The sequence below is a fragment of the Mustela nivalis genome (assembly GCF_964662115.1).
Source record: "Mustela nivalis genome assembly, chromosome: 2".
Classification (NCBI taxonomy): domain Eukaryota; kingdom Metazoa; phylum Chordata; class Mammalia; order Carnivora; family Mustelidae; genus Mustela; species Mustela nivalis.
The window spans coordinates 95,931,238-95,955,199 of record NC_139021.1 but is presented as its reverse complement, the minus strand read 5'-3'; the positions used below and the strand labels follow the sequence as shown (position 1 = coordinate 95,955,199).

The 23,962-nt window shown below is 37.4% G+C and overlaps 1 protein-coding gene across 4 annotated transcripts in view; it reads right to left on the bottom strand.

Annotated features, from left to right (window-relative positions):
* Window positions 1-687: 687 nt before the first annotated feature.
* Window positions 688-23,962, bottom strand: part of TSNAX (translin associated factor X) — a 35,148-nt gene continuing 11,873 nt past the window's right edge. For all 4 annotated transcript variants that reach the window (XM_082718928.1, XM_082718931.1, XM_082718930.1 and 1 more), the window contains 2 exons: window positions 6,308-6,435; window positions 688-2,544 (listed from right to left, as the gene is read on the bottom strand). In XM_082718928.1, the coding sequence (XP_082575054.1) occupies window positions 2,167-2,544; window positions 6,308-6,435 (506 nt within the window). In that variant the 3' untranslated portion in view covers window positions 688-2,166. The remainder of the gene's footprint in view (window positions 2,545-6,307; window positions 6,436-23,962) is intronic.

The window sequence follows — 23,962 nt, the reverse complement described above, 5'->3', positions numbered from 1 at the left end:
CAGCCAGCATCTTCTTTGAGGCACCCTCAGAAAGCCCTGAGGCTCTGCAGTGTGGATTCTGAAACCCACTGATTTAATACGTGCAGGAATTTCTTATGAAGGAAATAACCCAATTTTATTTCAGAATTCTGTCAGTAACTTGCCATGTAATCTAGAACCAGTCTTTTTATAATATAGATGAAAAATATTACAATAGATGATGCTACCAGACCAACTATTTTAGAACTGAGGAACATTCAGGATATACTTAGGATGCTCTACTATGAGTGGTCCAAGACCCACCATGTTAGTTTAAGATGCAACATGGCAGTGCATTAACAGCAATGGCACCAATCCACCTGTGGTAAATACTACTGACTGCCTACCCAAAGGCCATTTGCCCCTCCTCCTATGATGACAATGCCCTAATTCGGTTTCTTGTGTCTCTCCTCCTCTCAGAAGAAAGGTATGTTGGCCTATCCAAGTGATCTCCTTCTTTCCACTGACTGGTTTAGAAAGATGAGAATGTCACCCAGTTTGGGTCAATGATTGAAGAGATGTCCTTCCTGAAACTCTATCTCTGGACTTATTTTAAGAAATAATAAATCTCCACATTAAGCTAGTCTACACTAGGCTTCCTATTTAGGCCAAAAATTCTACAACAATTTGATTAAGTATTTCTCAATATGATCAAAAAATAAGCTTAACTTTTATCTTTCCATATTTTATTTAAAGACTTCAGTTTTAAACATCTGTAAGACATTCATCAATCCATTTATTATTTTACTTTTAACATTATAAATTTAACTTTAAGTGGCAAAAGAAACAAACATATGTAATGAAACTATATTTTAGCAATGTCCTCAAGTAGGAAAACCAAAACACTTATCACCACCAAAGCAAACCAACCAACCTAATTTATTAGGCATGTCTACGTCTCATTTTCCTTTACATGATATATATATGGCATATATATTTGTTTTGGGGAAATTTTCACTTTCAAAGAACCAGCCCTTGCAAACAGAGCAGCTAGTCTTTCCACAAATAAAATCCATTATCTAGATTCTCAAAACTCACAAAACCGAATGGAAACGTCCGGCTGTCAGCCAGTAGTGTCATGCTCAAAGCAGTTTCACATCACAGGGAATAAGCTATAACTAATTCCAGAAGGCAAATTCCATTTCTAAATATTACTAGAGACTACCACTGTTATTCCCAACTGTGTTGACAATTGTCTTATTGCTGAATTGTACATGATAAATTTTCTTTGGCAACTTTTTATACTATCAAGTAACACAACTGGATAACTATAAAGGTTTGTATTAACTCAGTATTTCAAAAATTTCAAGCTTCATTATAATTATTTAAATGTAATTTCTTATAGACGCATCTATAAGAAACATGCCTAATGTAATACAATGACAATGAAAGAATTGCTAAATAATCATTACTGAAAGATTTTCAGATGTATATACAATTATATAATTGAACTCAAACACCAGTGAAGATATTAAAACGTTAGCTCCAATTCACTATCAGACTTTCTGTGATAAAGGATAAAAACTAGATGTAAAAACTAAAAACTGGGTGTCTTGTCACTTTTCTGGAAGGCTTTCAAATGGATTCAAAATAGCCTAAAAACTGGCCAGAATATGAATTCTCACTACTATACCTCATAAAATTAAGTCTATTGATAACTTAATAATTTTTCATTCTTGTCCTATAGAATAAGCCTTTGGTGGAGGCTTGACAAAATATTACCAAGAAATTTAAACAGGAAGCTCAAGTCCAGACGTGTAACTAAGAAATCTTTTCTATATATAACAAAATCTTCACTTAAATTATAAATGGCTTCCACTAAATATATCACTCCAAACTTCACACGCTGTCAATTAAAACAGGTATGGCAGAAAGTGCATTCTAAGCATATTCACATTACAAAGATAAATGATGAAATTTAGCCAGCAAAAATTCAAATAGGCATATATGCAAATATTTGTATGCAAACTTTCGTGAGTAAGATAAAAAAATGATTCGTCTCAATAATTTATATACAGGTTGTTTACAATTTAAAACAAGTACAACTGAAAACATTTCTATGTAAAAGCCACAATAAAGTCAAACGAAATACTAAATAACAGTCTTACAAACTGGTCTCTCAAGAGAATAACAACCAAGTAGGGTATCCTAAGAAATGCCCTCTTCTTGATCAATCATTTCTGTTTTAACTGAAAAGACATCTGCCAGCATATGTTTTGGAATTTCTGAACCTCTGACTTTCAAGGCATAACAAGCATTCTCCACTTTGGCCAGACTTTGTTTCAGGGTATACAACTTTTTAGAAACCTCATAAGGTCCCGTATTCCCAATGAATGAGAACCCATCATACACCTGACGTAAAAACTGGCTCACTTCAAAGGGGGTGTCAATATCCCCATTCCCCACACTGTTAATACACATCCGCATCAACTCTCCAGTTAAATCAGCCACTCCCAGCAGGTAATCGACAGGTGTGATTTTCAGTCTCCAAGTGCCAAACTGCTTATCCTGCGCATCAGAGAAGGGCTGGTAAAGAAAACACACACACACACAAAGAAAAAACAGTGTGAAAAAGTGTGAATATGCAGGTATTGCATTTATTATAAGGTACAAAATCAAGAGCAGATGAGTCCTACTAATCTCTAAGTAAAAAGGTCTTTTTTGTTTAATGACCATTTGGGATGTTACAAGAATGCATGCCCTGGGTAGAAAGTTGCAGTAAGTGACTCCAGAAAATTTTGTGATCTAATAATACTGTATCATTTTAAAATCAACTATTCCCAACTTCACTTGATATATGAAGTAAAATGAAAACATTCTTAAACGAAGCCCAGTGACTTCATGGCATGACAGTCACTTACTTATTCAAATGACAAATCATAAAACCCTCCAGGTTTGTGATCCACTCATGTTTTCCTAAGTCGCTTAGTCCCTTTCTGGCCTCTTCTACCCCCACATAGCACTGACCATCGTGATTTATCGCTTTCACTATCTCCTCCTCAGCTTTTCTTGTTTTTTTCTCCACCTGCCCAACAGAGACACCACCCTGAATCGATATTGAAATCTACTCATGCTAGTGCTTTATTCAAGTGGCTGAGTACCACTGGACTAAAAAAAAATAGTAATCACAACTACACAGAGTTGGTACTGCTACAAATACTCACCAATCTTTTTTACTTACTCCAATAAGTTCTCTCTCCGGTCTCTTCCAACACTATTCCAAACCTTCACCATTCTCCTCAGCCCCCTACACAATCCCAAACCTCTCCACTGCCAGCAGACAATCTTGTCTACTTCCACTGACCTGACCATTTGACAGATCACCTGACATAAGCTCTCTGAATGACCTTATCCTACAAAACAAAACAAAATAAAAAGCTCATTTGTGTCCCCATCCATCTTTACCTTCTATCCTCCAGTCTCAGATGATGAGTTGTCCCTCCTCTTGTTTGAGGTTAACTCTTCCAAATGACCTTGACCCATCTCCTCCCACCTCTTCCAGGACCTTGCTTCATAAGGTGTATGCCCTTGGGCAAGTTATTTCATCTCTCTAAACCTCAGTTTCCTCATCTGTAAAATGGGATAACAGTACCTACCTCAGAGGTTTATTTTAAGGATGAGATAACATTTACCAAGCTCTTGGCATAATGCCCAACACAAAGTAAATACTCAATAAATGTTAGCTGCTATCACCGCCACCATCACATCCATCTCCTCTCTCCATGTCCACTTTTCCCTCTCTCTATTGGAACCTTTCTGGAAGAGGAGAGGCCTACATTATTATTAAAAGTCTGTATGAGACATCGCTGAGTGAGGTTGCAGTCATACTGGAGGACATCTGAGGCACAGAGAACTGCAAAGGTGTGCAGGTGAGGGCTGTGTTACGTATTGGAGGAACTCATGAGGTATTTCCTTGGGTAAAGTTTAAAGTAAGTAATAGTACAGGACGACTACAGAAAGAAAGTCACATTAAGGAATGTGAACTTTACCTGTGGGTAACAGACAGTCACTGAGAATTAAGCAAGGAAATGACAGAGTCAAATTTACGTTTTTATTAACATCACTTAATATCATGGAACTCTTCAGAGACCGTCTGGGCCAACCCTTTCAACGCAGATATAAAAAGTGAGGTCCAAGAAATGCAATACGTCACAGAGCTAGTTAATGACATACCCAGATAAGTACCCAAAGTCACAATTTCCTAATTTTTCTGATGCCTCTGAAACAACATCATGACATAAAACTACCTGTTATGTTCTGTTTCTGTTAGGAGAACATCTTTTGAGAAAGGGTACATTATGGGAGGGGAAGTGGGGAGGACCGCATTTTATAGGTTGTTTATAAAAATAACTTTGGCTTAAGCACATAATAATGTTCTTTGTTTCCATCATTAGATGGAAAGAGTTCCCTGGTTATGACTAAGAAGTTGATTTTAGAGAAACAAGCATGTTAAAAATTTAACAAATTTCAACTAATTACCAAGGAAATAAATTCTGCTTTACTGATAATTATATTAGAAACTAGAGAAAAGAAAACTTCTCAAAATGCAATTTTTCAAGATGTGTCTGAAGTATGTAGGGGTGAAATATCATGGCATCTATAATTTACTTTAAAGTAGTTTAATCCACTGGGCCCCTACTTTAAAGTAGTTTAGTGAAAAGTATCTCAATAGAGCAAATATGGTAAAATAGTAATAATTACTGAGACCAGGTAGTAGGTACAGGAGTGTCCATATGCTACTATTCACTCCACTTTACTGTATGTTTGAAATTTTTCCTGGTAAAATGTTTTAAAAAATTTAAATTGTTTTGACAATATTCTCAGTAGGCAAGTCAGAACAAAATGCCCTCCCCTATCAAAAGCCCAGAATTTTCGACACCAAGAATCTTGAGTACTAAAAGGAAAAATTATTTATGATATGGGTCTTAATTTGAAAAGTACATATGAATTATTATGATAGCATAGTCATAGAATAATTTACTACCTAAATCCTGAAAACAATGCATTACTCTCAGTTTTTCTTTACATTTTTGCCCTAATTATTTCCATTCTGAATTAGAAAGAACTTGAAAGAGGGTGTGGTAACTTCTCTAATATATTTAAGAAGCAGGATCAAATAGGCTTATTCTTTTCATAATTCAATCTTCACTAAATAAAAAAATCTAAAGGAATTTTACTTCTCAAAAATGAATGTCCTCCTTAATAAACCTCATATAATTTTAAAAACTGAGAATGTACATGGCTTCCTTAAAGTTATATTCGTCATGCCAAATTAAGTCTGACCTTTCAATGTTAACATTTTAGCTAATATTCAAGAAAACATTACTTCTACAGCTTCCTCCAACTTCTGCCTAACCATCCTGGCTGAGTAATGTTTAAAAAGTAATAAAAAATTATGAAAAACTAAGGAAAAACTGTCTAACTGTATCCTTAAGTGTACCGGTATCTCAGGAAGTATCAAATCTCACCTTTCATTGCCTGAATATTACATTCTAAAACCCAGGGGAAAAACTATTTATTTAAAAGTCAAACTGCAAAAATGTTTCTTTTCTTAATTCGGAATAGCTACATAATTTTCAGATACAAGCTTTATGAATTTAGTAAGTGATTAACAGCTCTCCTTTACAGTAACAATTTTATATTAACTTTTACAATGACCACTAGTGAGCACTTATGTGTCATATACTGAACGTGGCCTAAGTGAAAACCTTGAAATCAAATCCTATAAAACACTCCTTTGCAGATACTTGGTACAGGGGTTTCTGTAGCACATTTTGAGAAATAACTGGCAGAGTAGGCAAGGGCACTGGCTTAGATTTCAAAACACCTGGTTTCCAAGTTTAGCTCTGTCACACTTAATTAGCTGTGTGGCTTTTGGTAAGTTATTTCAACTCTCTAAACCCTATTTCCTACTTTGTAAAATGAGGGTGATAACTCTTACCTCATTCAGTTAGTAACAAAATTAAATGAGATAGTGCTTATAAAAGGCAAATCATAAATAACAGTAAAATCAAAACTGGACTTAACAGTAATCACTTGGCAGTGCTTTAGATAAATAGCATTATTCTCCCCCAACACAGCCATAGCTGCTCTTGTTCCATCCACGAGCAAAAATTTTCAAAAGGCCATTTCCTTAATTCTCTGAAATCCTCTGAATCCTCTGAAATCACACTTTAGAAGGAACCCCGCTATCTCAATATTCTTAGCATTGCAAGACAGCAAATCTCCTAACATCACTATACTGTTATATAAATTATGTAATAAATGTGAAATGATTTTAAATTCTTACGGTCTTATTTTCTTTTCCATATTCTTCTGTTGTAAATATCAATTGTTTATTAATTTCATCCATACTGATTAGTGATCGTGTTTTGATGAAGTGTTGAAAAGAGACAGCCTCCACATATTCCTGCAGTCCTGAAATACCAACCAAGAAAATGACTAAGAAACAACCACTGAATTAGTCAGACTGTCATCAATAAAGAACTTCAAATTGCTCATCACCTAGTTCAACAAGAGCTTAATGAGGGGGGCACCTGAGTGTCTCTGTCAGTTAAGTGTCCGACTCTTGGTTTAGACTCAGGTCATGATCTCACAGTTGTGAGATGAAGCCCTGCATCAGGCTCTGCACTCAGTGTGGAATCTGCTTCAGATTCTCTCTTCTCCCTCCCACTTGCTCTTCCTCTCTCTCTCAAATAAATAAAATTAAAAAAAAAAAAAAAAAGCTTAAAGGATGCGGACTCTAATAGTAACACTGGATTCAATACTTAACACTGGATTCAATTACTTGAGATAAATGGTAGGTGTTAGTACTGAACACAACAAACATTTTTGACACTGAACTTCACAGACCACTCAAATATAAATGCACTCAAGCTCTTTCTACTTCACGGGTCTTTATAGTCTTAAAAATCTACACTCCTTCCTATGGAGAAATGTTAAAGATACTTAGGAAAAAAAATGTTTAAAGAATTTAAGAAAATGCTATCATAAAAACTCTTTAAGCTGTAACAGAAACTACACATGGATTGTTTTTTGCTCCCTGAAGCAGCAAAACAAATAATGTTTTAATCAAATGAGGCAAAAATCAAACATAATTTGGATCTTTCTTGAAATTTTAATGGCAAAAAACACTAATACAGAATTAAGTGTCAAAATACTGTTTTTTTTTCCTTCTACTCCAAAATGGATCGAAAAACAGGTAACTCTTTTCTGCTTTAGTAATTTAAGTTTAAAAAAACAAACAAAAAACCTAATGGGCAATACAATTTTGTACCAGATCTAAGTTCTACAATATTAACACTGAAATAAAAACAAATTTTGGTAATGGTCAAAAAAACAGTATTATAAATACTTTCTTCTAGTGTTTTTAAAAAACTAAATTCTCCACCTACAATTTTCAATGTTATTTTATTACAGCATAATCCATAAAGTGATATTTACAGGGAAAAAGTATTTCTTAAAATGACTATCATTACTGTTAAGAAACTGTCTTAGTACTCTTTGTAAAACCCTTGTTGTAGGAGCGCCTGGGTGGCTCAGTCGTTAAGCATCTGCCTTTGGCTGGGATCGAGCCCCACATCGAGCCCCACATGAGGCTTCCTGCTCCGTGGGAATCCTGCTTCTCCCTCTCCCACTCCTCCTGCTTATGTTCCCTCTCTTGCTATCTCTCTGTCAGATAAATAAATAAAATCTTAAAAAAAAAAAAAAAAAGGCTTTGTTGTAAGAACAAAAAGAATTCTTACTACAGAAAGAAAACTCAGAACTGAGTAGAATCATCACACTCAAGCTGTCTCTCTCACACTTCTTGTGAAGAGCCCTCCCGGCGCTGACACTAAAAGTCAGGCTTGGCAGCAAGTTATTAAGACTCCCCCCACTGGGTATCATCACATCAAATGCCACGTAAGGGTCAAAGAAACAAAGGAAAGTGGATGACCTGGTTTTGATAGCAGTAAGAGGAAACTACTAAATGAAAATATCCTGATTCATTTTGAGCCACAAGTGATGTTAAAGCAAGGTCAGAGACTGGTGCCTTCAGCAGACAGAACAGGACATGATAGAATAGGACACTGTTTCATAAACCATAACATGCTGAGAAATGAAACAATAAAGTTAAGTTTAACAGAACAGATAACATCTTTTACATTTACAATAAAAAATATTTGTGTATTCATTTTTGTTTTTAAAAATGGATTTCAGAGTTCTGAGATTAAAGTTTTCTAAATATAAAAAAAAAAGAAAGAAAAAAAAATATTTGTGTAAAATTTTCGTTTTCAGAAAAGGTGACCGCCCAATTCTCTTTCCCAAACACAATCTGTACTTCTCATTTCCTTCCAGAAATAACTTCGCGCACACAAAAGGGAAGAACAAAACCTAAGGACCACTCGTTGCATCTCTGAATAAGCTCTACTACGGTCAGCTCTTATGAGTGAGCTAAACAGAAAATATGTGCACGAAGGATATGAATACGTGCCAAGGATATTCATCATTATCATTACAGCAAAAAAGTTTAAAAGATCAATCATCGATGTCACTTATCCATTTACTGTCTCTCAGTTCCACTATTTCAGATAACGGAGTTGGACCCTAAACATGTCAGCTGGCACAGTATTAAACTTTGCTGGTAGAGAGCACTGGAAGGAAAGCAAAGGACAAGAAAGCTCTCTTCCCAGTTCTCACGTGTCCCTCCTAGCAGCCTTCTCCATGTGAGGCAACCAGCTGCTTGAGGTGGCCAGTAGCACACATCATTTCCTTGAGAGAAGCTTCCCAATGAGCCACCACCACTTTGGGCAAGGAGTTTGAGAATTCTGGAAATTCTGGAAATCAGCTCAACACCTCAGCAGACTTCTCTGCCATCCAATTGGCCATGCCTTCAAGGGGTGAGGGAGGGCGGGGGTGAGAGGTATAACCCTTCTAGATTTGCTTCTTTTTTGAATGCCCTGCCTTAGTTCTGGGGTAGTGGCTGCCCTCTCTGAGATTCCTATACGTTTTAGAATAGACTTTTGCTCTTATCAGGTAACCCCCTGCACAGTTCATCCTTATATTAAACTTGCCCTATTCAAATTACTGTGCAGCTTGTTTCCTGTTTGGACCCTGGTGAATATAACAGGGAATTAGGAAAATAAATAATAATATTATTTCTCCTTTACACCCATCACTACAGAGGAGGTATTCTATCTTTTGAGACTAGTTGCTATCTCTATGATCAGGATAAAGATGCAACCCCAGCAGGAAGCTTGAAATGGATCCTACCTTCAATGTTCCACCTTGTGTTTTCTATCAGATGCTAATGGTCAGTATTCAAACGTGCTCAGATCTCTCCAACCTATTGGACCTCTTTCCTTCCAACTACTGCCCCATCTCTCTTCTCCCCTTCAGAGCTAAATTTCTTGAAGTAGCTCGCTACAACATTTCTCAATAACCTCACCTCACACTTCTCAGCCTACTTCATCCTACCCTGAGCCCGTCTCTACACACCAGCTATCCTGAAGATTACACTATTTAATAAAGTTAAGGGACATTTTCTCAGTCTCAATCTTAGCAACAGTCAGCATTTTGACCACTTTAAAGGAGAAATTCCTTATGGTTTGTTTTTTTTTATAAGATTGTATTTATGTATTTGAGAGACAGAGAGAAAGCATGGATGAGCAGGAGGCAAGGGGAGAGGCTGTAAAACAGACTCTGCACGGAGCAGGGAGCCGCACAGAGAAACTGATCCCAGCACCCAGGAATCATGATCTGAGCACCGAGATCATGAAATGACCCCACACCCTAGGAGGAATTCTTTAAACGAGTTTCTATTTGGTCCTTCTGATAGCATCAACTCCTAATTTCTATTTTTTCTACCTCTCTGGCCAGATCCTCTTATTCTCTGCATCTATTAGTCCCAGGCTCTCTCAAATTCACCTACACCTGGCTTCAATTACTCCTGCCATCCCTCAACTTTACATCTCTAGCTTAGAGTCCCATATATCCAAATACATACTTGACAATCTCATCAGAGGGACTTCAAAATCACAATCTTCCTTCCAAACGCAGTCCCCCTCTTTGTTTTGCCAATTCTGAGGCCTTCCCTGCACCCATTTTTTGACCTGTCATCCATTCTCATACCACTGAATGTTTGTCCTTTTAATAAAGAACGGTCACCACATCACTTCCCTGCTTAAAGCCCAAATAGCTTTCCATGGCTCTGAGAATACAGAGCAAAATCATTAACACAGCTCAATAAGACGATGCTCAATTTTCCCCCACCTCACTACCTATATCAGCCTCAACTCATGCCATAGGCAAATTATAACTCGTAAAAGGTTAAATTTCAAAGATGGGTACACAAACCCGTATTTGTAAAATGTCAGAATTGTTCTTAAAATCCTTAAAAAATTCAACAAATGCACAAGACTTACATGTATTCTGTAATATGAATTTCCCTACAGTTAATATAAATCACTACTTCAGTATTTCTAGGTATAACCTGTGCCCAAATTCCTAGGGTTGGCTTACATTTCAGGGCCATGTTAAGCAAAAACAGCAGTGCTTTCAATGTTAGAATCAAACACAAGTGGCATGGTGCTTATTCTACACATGTTTACTGATAGGGATGGGAGAGAACTGTGACTATAACATGCATCAGTTGAAGGTGGCAACATAAATTTTCCTGAACCTTCAAGCTAAGGCTCTCAATGACATTGTCGAGCAATCATTGTCTTGGATTAATGGGTCTAAGTCAGTGAAAACTTGAAGATGGAGAATAATCACATCTATACACCCACCTATAAGCCTCAAGCTGGCTTGATGGTCAAGACATGAATTCCTGAGTGTCTGGGTGGCTCAGGTGGTTAAGCGACTGCGTTCAGCTCAGGTCATGATCCCAGAGTCCTGGGATCGAGTCCCGCATCAGGCTCCCTGTTCCACGGGGAGTCTGTTTCTCCCTCTGACCTTCTCCCCTCTCATGCTCTCTCTCACTGTCTCTCTCTCGAATAAGTAAATAAAATCTTAAAAAAAAAAAAAAAAGATACGAATTCCTATGTGCAATTCAAGGTAGAAGATAACAGAAGTGAAGTTATCACTTAAACTGAACCAGCCTCCTCTCTGTTCTCCTATGACAATACTGTACATAATGGTTAATCTTGTATGTCAGTTTGGCTCACTACAGTGATCACTTGCTTGGTCAAACATCAGTCCAGATGTGGTTGTGAAATATTTTTTAGATGTGATTAATATTTAAATCAATAAGACTCTGTGTAAAGCAGATCACCCTCCATAATGGCGGTGAGGAGAGGCTGTTCATCCAGTCAACTGAAGGCCTTAAGAACGAAGATTAAGTTTTTCCAAAGAAGCAGCAATTCTGCCCCAAAACTGCAACAGAGGAACCTCGCCTTTATTTCCAGACTGTGGAGTTCAGATTCAAGACTGCAACACCGATTCATCACTGACATTCCAGTCTACCAGTCTTTTCTGGAAATTTGATATTTGCTAGCCCCCACAATCAGAGAGCCAATTCTTTAAAATATATAAATCGATTCCTTACTCGCTCTCTCTCCTGCTTCTCTGGAGAATCTCTAGTGTGAAGTGGTAGAATGGCATACCTGGTAAGGCAGAATGCTTCAGCTGAATGCACCTAACATAAATGTGTACAGAGTACAAAACTTTGGTCATATATATACTATATGCAGTATAGTTAAGTATAAATTAACAAAAAAAACACCAATGGAAAATGGGGAAAACGTGGTACTTAATACAACATCAAAAGGATTCTAACCCCCTAAGCTTAGTGGGGTTAAATCATTCTAGTGGGAACAAATATTGCTGCATTGCACTATTTTGCTTATAAACACTGGCAAGGGCAAATCCTGTCTAAGAACTTGATCCTGTTCAAGACTGAAATTCCAGGACCTACTTCATGATGCGTAAGGATAGCACCCCAGAGTAGATGTCCCTTTGTTTAGATTCCTTTAAGGACTGTTGGGACATGCAAGGGTAGACAAGGAGCTAAATGCAGAATAGGGGCCATACAGCTGAAATGCCTTGCATAATCACAGAGAAATAATTTTAAGTTCCAGAGTTCAGCTACGGAGGGAGAGGGGGGCAAACAGTGAATATAGCAAACCAGTATTATAAAAATTATTCCTGATTCTTAATGAACTTTATTTAATCAAGATGCTATCTACAGGAGACTATATGGTAAAACAACACTCCTCTGTGAATGGAAAAAAATATTTGGCTGAATTCATTAGTTGTCCAACTGTTTTATCCAGTTGAGCTAATCGAAAGCATGGAAAACGGTTCCAGTGAATACATTCTTAAAATGATTTGTAGTTAGCAAAATCCATTAAGTACAACCAACCTCCAAGCCTGCCCTTCAGTTGTAAAACAGAAATACTAGACACAATGATCTCTATGGTAATCTTCAAATTCAGAATGGCAGGAACTATTCTTCCTACTAAAATGTCAAAAAAAAAAAACAAAAAACAAAAAAACCCACAAACACACACACACACACAAAAACCCAGTTTAGTAAAACTAAATGATATGGCAATTAAATAGAACGGTCATTTGCTCCTGGAACAAAGCACTGCTGAATGACATAGAGATGAGCAGTGTGCTGTTGCTCAAATGTTTGCATTCTTACACATAAATGCATATGAAATAGTATTAAATCACCCAATAGGGTAAAAACATAAAACTTCCCATTTTAAGTGGGTATTTTTAAGTGCATAGTTCCATGGCAGTCATTCACACTGCTGTACAACCATCACCAACATTTCCAGAACTGTTTTCTTACAAAACTGAAACTCTATACCTGCTTTTAAATATATATATATATATATATATATATATATTTTTTTTTTTTTTTTTTTGACAGAGAGATCACAAGTAGGCAGAGAGGCAGGCAGAGGGCGGGGGAAGCAGGCTCCCTGGCAAGCAAAGAGCCCGATGTGAGGCTCGATCCCAGGACCCTGAGATCATGACCTAAGCCGAAGGCAGAGGCTTAACCCATTGAGACACCCAGGCGCCCATGAAACTACACCTGTTAACAACTCTCAATCCCCTTTCCCTCAAGCCCCTAACAACCATCATTCTTCTGTCTCTGGATTGGCCTACTCTATGCACCTCAGAGGAGGGGAATCGTAAAGTATTTATCCTATCGTGACCAGCTTACTTCAGTTAGCACAATGCCCTCAGGGTTCATCCATGTGGTAGACTGTGTCAGCATTTTCTTCCTTTTTAAGACTGTATAGCATTCCACGGCACGGCCATGGGATGTTTTGTTTACCCATTCATCCATCAATGGACACTTAGGTCACTTCCACCCTTTGAGTATTGCAAATAATGCTGCCATGAACATGAGTGTACAAATACCTGCCAAAGTCCCTGCTTTTCATTGTTTTGCCTCCAACAAGACTTTCTAAAAATATAAATAAAGTATGAGTAGTAGCTTACTAAGTCCCAAGTATTAGTTATATGTAAGCTAACATATCTGGTATTTACATCCATCTTTTTCATGTATATTATAACCTCACATGACTATTATCCTTCCTTTAGAGATAAACTGAAGCTCAGAGAACTTTAAAAATTAAGAAATTCACGCATGTCACAAAGTAAAAAAAATATCTAATTCAAAAGTTCATATCCTTCCCACCACCTTAACTGCTTCTTTACAGTCAATTCCATATAAAACCTAATGAATTTTTTTTTACTTTTTCTCCCACTAAATCCCCAGTTCAACTATTCTCCATGCTCTCTGCTCAACTTTATTCTCTAGTCTCTCACACCACATACTTTCATGACTCCATGCTATTCTGTACCTACGCTGTCTTCTCTCAAATCCTTTTTACCTATTAAAAAAAAAAGGTTTAAATGTTCTGATATGTCAAGGAAGCACTCATTTCTTCATACCATTTACATAAAACCTACACTTCAGCTACATGTTTCAGCCAGCTCTGAGTTATGAACCCCTATTTTTGCACCACAGAGTTTTGAAGGAAAGAATGACACCTTTACAACCTTCTCCTTTCCCCACTCCCAAAAGTACCTTAAGAGATTCAAATGTTTAGAAAATACTTTAAAATAATTTCTCCGTGGTTCTTCCTCACTAGTTTGATGGAACTGTAAGTGCTATGACAAAAAATATTTTAAAATCTGGTGTTCAAATGTTCAGAATAATCTAATTATACTAAATTTATAGTACTTTGGATTTAAGTCCTTAATGGAAAGAAATATTCTTACAAGACTGAAGTTCAAACTGATGAAGTTCAGAATCAGAGGTCTTAAAGTTTTCTAATTTATTTTTTATGGGAAAAAAAAAGGTGGGTATAGAATAGCCTTCAAAATTCATCTGTGGTGTCAATCTACATAAATATGGACGGCTGGCGAACATTCCATTTTCAAGTATATCTAAAGTCATTATATAGGTTGTCTTTAGAATGTGTTTGATTCAAGTTCCTTCAGAGATGAGGTGGCCATTACTGCTCCATGGTAAGTAGGTTTCATGATATAACACACACAAAGTTCAAGGACATCTGGCCCCAAACACTGAAAAGCAGTTTTGGTCACATCTAGGTAAAAGGATGTTTAAACAAGTTATGTTTCAACTTGATGAAAAGGACATCCGCTATTTTCAGTGAATAATCCCCAAGGTGAAAAATTTCAACCTACTGCCATACTCCATCAAACAATGTCTTCCCCTTCTGCTTTTACCTTGGATGAAATCCAATTAGAATTATTTACAGAATCAGCTGCCAGTAAGAGAGAAGTCTGTAGGTTGCTTTTATGTAATTTGTTATTTTTCTCCTTGTTCCCCTATTAGAACATATACAAGGAAACCCAATTAAAGACTTCTGATTATTTTTACTTATTCTTATAATACTTAAGCAATATACATCCAGTCCAAATCTCCATCAAAAACCATATATAAAGGTAAATAGACAAGACAGAAATTTCATTCTAAATTCAAATTTTGTACTCAACTACTTTTTTCAGGCTTTCAGTGTTTTAAAAAATTGCTTGCCATATGACCCAGCAATCCCACTTCTTGGTATATCCCCAAGAAACTGAAAGTAACAAAGACTTGTAGACAAATGCAGCACTGTTCACAATAACCCAAGAGTAGAAACGACCCAAATGTCCGTCAGCTGATGAATGGATAAACAAAATGTGGTATATATGTAATGGAGTATTATTTAGCCTTAAAAAAAGAATAAAGTGGTTGGGTTTTTTTGTTTGTTTTTTTTAAAGATAGCTCTATTTTTTTTTATTTGTCAGAGAGAGAGAGAGAGAGCATGTACACACTAACAGGGGGAGTGGCAGGCAGAGGGAGAAGTAGGCTCCCTGCTGAGCGGGCAGCCGGATTCGGGACTCGATCCCAGGACCCTGAGATCATGACCTGAGCCTAAGGCAGACGCTTAACTGAGCCACCCAAGCATCCCAAGAACAAAGTTCTGATATGTGCTACAACATATATGAGAGCCTTGAAAACATTACGGTAAGTGACAAAAGCCAGACACAAAAGGCCACATACCATATGCTTCTATTTATATGAAATATTCAGAAGAGGCAAATCCATGGAGACAGAAAGTAAATTAGTGGCTGTCTAGGCTTGGGTGTACTGGCATGGGAGAAGGAAGATGGGGAGTAATTGCGAACGGGTAAGGGGTGTCCCTTTGGGATGCTGAAAACACTCTGGAATTAGACAATAGCAACAGCTTTACAACTGTGATTACAGTAAAAACCACTGCATTCTACAACTTAAGTGGGTTAATTTTATGATGTATAAATCGTATGTCAATTTTTAAAACTGCATTTATAACTATTTTTAAGAACACCACTTCAATTTTTTCAGAAGTTAGCTCAATTAGATCACTGAAATGTTAAAGTCAGATCCAGGTTTAAGTCACATGCCGCTCTGCTAAAATAAATCTACCTGCAAATACATGAATTACACACTGAAAATACATCCATAAGCCTTGGCTTTGTAAAATACATGCAATTATACTACCAAGAGTAAAACCTAAGCACAATTTCACTAATTCAAATTTTGTCTAATTTGGATATTGTCCATTTCCGCATGGCTTTTACTTTAAAACTGAAGAGTGTATGCTGAAAAAGTATGACAGAGATCTTAACCCAAAATGAAAATAAATTTTAAAATTTAGCATACTCTGGGGTGCCTGGGTGGCTCAGTGGGTTAAAGCCTCTGCCTTCGGCTCAGGTCATGATCCCAGGGTCCTGGGATCGAGCCCCGCATTCGGGCTCTCTGCTCAATGGAGAGCCTGCTTCCTCCTCGCTCTCTGCCTGCTTGTGATCTCTTGTCTGTCAAATAAATAAGTAAAATCTTTAAAATTTAGCATACTGTTACAGATTAATTCTGCTAAATTCCAGAAGGGAAGTAAATAAACATTTGTTAACAGTTACATGCCAAACAAAATAGGAAATGCTTTCCATAAACATACCTTATTTAGTTTTCAATACAACCCATGAGGCAGCTATTCCTGTCCCCACATAACAGGTGAGGAAGCTGAAATTCAGACAGGTTGTATACTGTGCTCCAAGGTTACAAATCTGAGTATCAGAGCGAACACATAAACCCAGGTGTGTCTGACAACACTCTCTTTCTACCTCACCTCAGTGAGTAAATTTTATCTGTTTAAATAGCAAACCTGAATGAGTTGAAAAGCTAATAGTAATCTGGGGATCTTCTAAATTCCTCCAAGCTGACTCTGCTAGTACCAAAGGATCATGGTCTCTTCCTATCTCACTTAATCACTATAGTAATCCCTTAAACGTCTCCTGTCAGCATTTTCAACTCCTTTGTTCCTTGTAGTGATGTTCGAGATATTTTAACAGGAACATAAATTATTATATAAATCCATATTAATCCCAAATTCTAGATAGACTCTTTAATTATCTTACTACATTAAACTATATTTATTTAAAAACAGCTTACCAAGTGCTGTTAAGACAGAAGTGTAAGTTACTTACCAAATCATTTCTTGATTTTTATTTTTTTACTATTTTTTTTAAAGATTTTATTTATTTGTTTGAGAGAGAGACAGTGAGAGACAACATGAGCGAGGAGAAGGTCAGAGGGAGACGCAGACTCCCCATGGAGCTGGGAGCCTGATGCGGGACTCAATCCCGGGACTCCAGGATCATGACCTGAGCTGAAGGCAGTCGCTTAACCAACTGAGCCACCCAGGCTCCCCAAGATTTTATTTTCTTATTTGACAGACAGAGATCACAAGTAGGCAGAGAGGCAGGCAGAGAGAGAGAGAGAAGAAGCAGGCTCCCTGCTGAGCAGAAGGAGATCAATCCCAGGACCCTGAGATCATGACCTGAGCTGAATGAAGGCAGAGGCTTTAACCCACTGAGCCACCCAGGCGCCCCCATTTCTTGATTTTTAGATGCTAGTTGAAAGGTCTTTTTAATCTGTCTTTCTCTAGCTAAACGAAGCCACTGAGGCAAGATTTGATATTGGGAACATCATCAAGCTCTTCTCATGATTTTCTCCATTTCGATGAGTCATTCAGTGACCAGGGATCCTGCCTATGTGGGGATTCACTGGCCTGCCTCTACCTCTACTCTCTCTACTACTCATCAAATCTCTGTTCCTCTCTCATCATCCTCACTCTAGCTACTGAAATATAAATAAAGGGGATAGAAGGGAAAAAAGGAGAAAGGTTTGGAAGTCACTTACTGGGTGGGAGAGGTGTGCTGTCCTTCACTCATTCGATAAGACCCAGGGCAGATTCCTTCCCCCAGACCCCTCCCCTACTGCAGAGCCACTCCCCTCACCATCAGAGGGTATGTCTCAACTAAAGCAAAGCTCCCCTGAACCTACCTCAAAGACTATTACTGCAACCTGAGGAAATATGCTTTGCATGAAACACCTGTTTAGATCCCTGCTTCCTGGCAGACTTCCCCCAATGCTATCAGCTGTCCTCTTAGGGCATTTCTGCAGAGGTTTACATAAAGGAGTCACAGCTCAGCTGCACAGCACAAGTCCCCCCAGCTCTACCTCTAAACTTAGCTCAGAGCAACTCCCCCATCTCCCCACCCCGGAGTAACATTAATTTTGCACTGTTTGCCCCCTAGCTGCGTTGCACAAAACCAGAAAGCAAGTCATAGGCTAAACTACATACATCCCCCAAATTTATCTGTTGAAGCCCTAACCCTAGTAACTCGGACAATTAATTCAACCTGACCGGTGTCCTTGTAAGAAAAGGAGATTAGCACACGGAGACAAACACCAAGGGGGCGCCTGGGTGGCTCAGTGGGTTAAGCCTCTGCCTTCCGCTCAGCTAATGATCTCAGGGTTCTGGGACTGAGCCCTGCATCGGGCTCTCTGCTCAGCAGGGAGCCTGCTTCCTCCTCTCTCTCTCTCTGCTTGCCTGCCTACTTGTGATCTCTGTCAAATAAATAAAAATCTAAAAACAAACAAACAAACACACACCAAGGATGCCCGTGCGTGGAGGAGAGACAATGCGAGGACACAGAAAGACAGGAGCCATCTTTAAACCAGAGAAAGTCCTCAGAAAAACAACAACAATCCTGCTTATTGGACTTCAAGGCTCCAGAAATGTGGAAAAGTAAATTCCTACTGTTTAAGCCACCCAGTCTGTGGTGCTTTACTATGGCAGCCCTAACAAACTACTGTAGTATCTTGGATCTATAGTGTTTGGCTTATGAGATACCCCAGATATGTGGAAATTTGTATTATGTATTGACTTTGCTACTCACCACAGTTGGTAATACACTACTGACCAACAGACAGTAAAAAGTATTCTTTTCACAATCAAAATGGCCATAGTCTATTGAGCTGAGTATCTTGTCCTACCTCTCCCATTGTCATCTGCTATAACTAGTTAGCAAAACCCTAACCACAATTTAAATTTTTACCTCATTCACTTATATTGCTATATAGAAAAGATCAAATTTACTCATCAGGTAAACTTTCAGAAATAATTAACAATCACAATAAATGTCTGGTTAAGGTCCCACTCCCATTCCCCCTCACAGTCCTTCTTTTATCTTCAGTCTCCCATCAATTCCAAACCACTGCCCCACCTCCCATCCCTCCTCTCTTAGCACACAACTGTCTACCTCCCTATCCATCCTTAACTGCCCATCTCCGAAGAGGTGGCTGTCCTCTCCTTTAAGGTATGTCAATTCACCTAAGCTCTAGATCTCACCCTCTCCTGGTTTTTCTGGGATCCGATTCTGTCAAATATTCTAACCCCTTTAGTTAAAGTTCCACAGGACCCAGTCTTTGATTTCTTGCCACCCTATACTCTCCTTGAACAATTTTATTCATGTCTGTAAACCCAACAACAGCTTATAAGCCGATGACTCTGAGGCTGAAACTGAAGATCAGTCCTGCATTGTATCATCAGCTCTCTAAACCCTATATCCAATTGCCTATTAGGCAACTACTTGAATGCCCCATAATTTCAAAGTATTCATCCAAAACCCATTCCACATTCCAGTTTTCTTCTCTTAAATAATGCCCTCATTCAACCAGCTAGCCCAACCAGAAACCCAAAGGTTGTCCTGACACTATTTCCTTCCCCTTGCACATTTAAAAAACCATATCCTAAAAGCATGCTCTTTTCTTTTCATCCCCATGACTAACACCAGCTTGGGGGCTCTGTTCATTTCACACCTAGAATGACCACCACAGCCTCCTCACTCACCTCCCTGCTTCTAGCCTTCTTCCAAATAAATTATGAGGGTGACATAAAAGAAAGGCACAGACCTGAAATGAGGCTCACAAGCTAACTCAGTCTCATTGGCTGTGTGAACAAAGGTCATTTATTAACTTTACCGCACTTCAATTTCTATTTGTGAAGAACGGATATCTACCTACACTGCAGGACTTATATGGAATAATGCATCAGTATTGGGACAAGGACCCTCTGAAACTGCTGAACTAAACTGAAGTGAGAATAACTAAAATAAGAATGAGGGCATTATCTTTGAAAAATAAAGTTCACAATGCATCTTCCATCATTTATCTTTAAAAAAAAAAAAGGAATGAAGGTGATTAATTTTTGTTAGACAACATTTTCTAACTTCTTTAAAGAAATCAGTGGTTTCTCTGTTACTGTTTTCTTTGCAGTGTATTAATTCATATTAAAAGAGGCCATTCTTTTGAAATGTTACCCTGGCCCAACATGCACTATAATTCTAAGTAATGACAAATTATATTAATGGAACACGACCATTTATCCTACTAAGGCATATTAAATTAAAATGGTCTGCCATGGAATAAGCAGCTTTTTGACTTGGTGCATTCACACAAAACTAAGAAAGAAGCTGTCTCTTTCATGCTCACTGCTTAGCTCCATCCTTATCAACTGACAGACCTCAGCTCAAAAAAGGAGCTTTCTCAAAAGGATTTCAGAAAAGCAATAGGAATGAATGTTCAAAGGTGAAAAGAGAAACTATGCTAGACGACCTCATACTTGGACAGTCCAAGTTGTAGGAACCAGACATTTATCTAAAAGAATGTTTACATTACAGAAACAGAGTTTCTATAACCATGAAAATACCTACAGAGATTTTTCTCATGGTCCTACTATTCACCATAGGGGTCTCACACTACAATATACACACTTATAAATTGTGATTTTGTTTTAAAAGATTTTATTCACCCATTTGACAGTGACAGAGAGCATAAGCAGGCAGAGCGGCAGGCAGAGGGAGAGGGAGAAACGGGCTCCACACAGAGCAGGGGAGCTCAATCCCTGGGATAGTGACCAGAGCTAAAGGCAGATGCTTAGCTGACTGAGCCACGCAGGTGCCCCTAAATTGTGATTAAAATAGTCAGGAAAATGTATACTGAACCATCTCACATTTAAATGCAAGTTTAAACTGTATCCATTTTACTTACACATGCAGGTAAAATTAAAGAAGTACCAGTATCTTTACCCAGATATAGGATCTGAGATACTCAAGTAATAGTCTTTGGCTTTGGAAAAAACAATTATAGTAGATTATTAGTAGTATTATTATATTAGAGTATTATTATTATAGTAGTATTATTATAGTAGATTATTATAGTAATACTAGCTATCAGAGAAGAGGTGGTCTAGCAGAAAATGTATCAGCAGATAAATCAGATTTCAATTCCAATACCATCATTAAGCTCATTTAGAAAATAAGGTAGCAGGACTAGGTATCCTCTAACCATTCTTTCAGTTATAAAATTATTCTCAAATTAGGTAAATGAATGTTTTCAAACAAAATTAAAATATATTCAGAAAAATATTTAAAATCCATCATCATGCATATATACCCAGATTTTCCACTAAACCAAATGGACATCAAACTGCCATTCTGGGCAGGAAAAAAAAATTGACTATTCACCGAACACATATCATTACCCTGGCATAGGAAGAGATCGTATTTCTCATTCTCCCTTGAAGTTAGATGTGGCCATGTGACCCACCAAAAAAATGTGGGCAGATGTGATCTATCTTTTGCAGGGATAAAAACCTCAGGGATCACCCTGCACCCTTCTTTCCCATAACCCACAGGCTTTATTTTGATGCCCTAGCTCATTGTGGAAACCATGTATTGATAATACCAGAGTCCCCATGATCCTGGGTCCCTGAATGACTAAGCTGGCAGAGCTCAAGCAAACTAGCACCACAAAGCCTAGACTTTACAGTGAGAAAGAAACAATTTCTGCCTTGTTAAACCACCAAAACATCATGGTTTATTCATCTATTTCAGTTCTTAGCTTTATCTTAACTAACATCTCTAGTATAATGAATCTCATGTATAAACAGATAAATTCAGTTTTCAGCTATATCTTTCCCTTCACTAAATTGTTCTTACTATCATTCCAAAGGCTTACGACTCTTTGTATCCTGGTATATTTCTCAGTGAGCCTTCTGAATTCTGCTAATAGGCTGAACCTGTATCAAATTTCTCTGTACTGATAAAACAAAGTTTAGGATTTCCTGAATATTAATACCGATCCTATTTCTACTATCACGTGTAGGTAATAGCCACTGGAAACAGGTTTTCTTCTGGAAGAAACAAAAAAAGTCAAGGAAAAATTTGCAAAAGTAAATCATCAGATAAAGGATCTGGTTGAACAAAAAAAGAAAAGCCCTTTGAAAATGGTTTTGTTCTTCATTCTGTCAACTTTTATCAAAACCTGTTATTAAACTTTTATAAAAATTAATTTTTTAGATAAAATTTTATATAAAAATTTTCATAAAATATTATTTTTATTAAAAAACTTTTGTAAAAATTAAACTTTTATAAAAACCTGTTGTTCTGGGGTGCCTGGGTAGCTCAATGGGTTAAAGCCTCTGCCTTCGGCTCGGGTCATGATCCCGAGGTCCTGGAATTGAGCCCCACATGGGGCTCTCTGCTCAGCAGGGAGCCTGCTCCCCCTTCCCCCTCCCCCCCACGGGCCTGCCTCTCTGCCTACTTGTGATCTCTGTCTCTGTTAAATAAATAAATAAAATCTTAAAAAAAAAAAACTGTTGTTTTTATCGAAACCTGTTGTTCACATCTGTGAACAACAACAAAATCTGTAGAGACATGTAGATTTCACTTTCTAATACAGGAAAGAGAGACACTATAACATAAAAAGAAACTTCATAGTTATGTCAGAAGGTTTTAAGTGCTATGGACAAAAAAGAGCAACTAAGAGCTATAATGTGTGCTGGATTTGTAAGGAAAACCCTAACACTGGGGGGAAGGGGACTTAAAGTAAGACTCACCCTTTACTAGGAGTGAGGTTCTAAAGTCAAAAGATTAAATTAAATCCATGTGGTAAGAAACCAATGGTACCACTTACTAGTTTATCTTGAGCAAGTTGCTTAACTCCTGTTTAACTCAATTTTCCCACCTATTTAGCATAAGAATAACATCTATAACTTAGGGATATTGCAAAGGTCATAAAGAATAACAGCTTAAAAAAAATGTCTAAGTGGCCCAAAATACCCACTTAACCATCCTTCACATTCCTGAATAGGAGAACTAAAATATTAGCTAGGGTCTGAACTTAGTTATGTGCACCAAAACATCTCAAAATTAAATAATTTTTATCATTATCAGAGCGATATAAACTAAACAAAAAAATTTTTTTTCTTTGAGATGAAGAACATTTTCCCCCAACTGTTAATTTTTCAACAAGAGAAAAACACAAAACAAAAACACGACAGAACCCAACATTTTTTTAAGTGACTTATTTCAAGCAACTAATTATTCGTTCATTTGTTTAACCATCCCTTGGGACAATCTGTAATCTACTCCGATAAGAAATGTGTAGAAAACAGACCTTTTTGTTGTTGTTCAATTATTAGGAGGATACTCTACGTTTGAGCTCACACAAGTATCCCTTAGGGAAATGCTCTGCGTGCCATTAGCACTATTCTTAATGAGGAAAAGCACAGAACTCCTTTAGTTCAATGCCAGAATTGTTTTATCTTCAAGTCAAAAGAACAACTATTTGGAGTAACACCAAAACAAGCATTTAACAATTACAAGCAGCATGCTATTCATAAACATCATATTGTTAATGCTACTCTAATTATAAGTAACCTTATTTTACCAAATAAAATACCTGTCAGCAAAATTTTAAGTCCCAGATACCTCTTTATCTAACTGCTTTATTCTTTAACTTTAAGGGAGGAAAAAAAAAAAACTTTATTGTTTAGGTTTAAAGAATCTCATTTTATTTTAAGGGCTTAACTAGAGAAAAGTGAGATACAGGGAATTCTTAAATTTTTAAACCATGAATAAGCAATCTTCACAAAAACTTACAAAAATAGATAAAAGCCTAAAATGGAACTGGTGCTTCCAATAATCCTCAATGATACACTGAAGAGGGAAAATCTGAAAATTGCTTCCATTTTATTAATGCCCTATCTAAACTCTCTCCAATAGTGCAATGTCTCCTTCCTAAGTGATATTCTATTGACTCAAT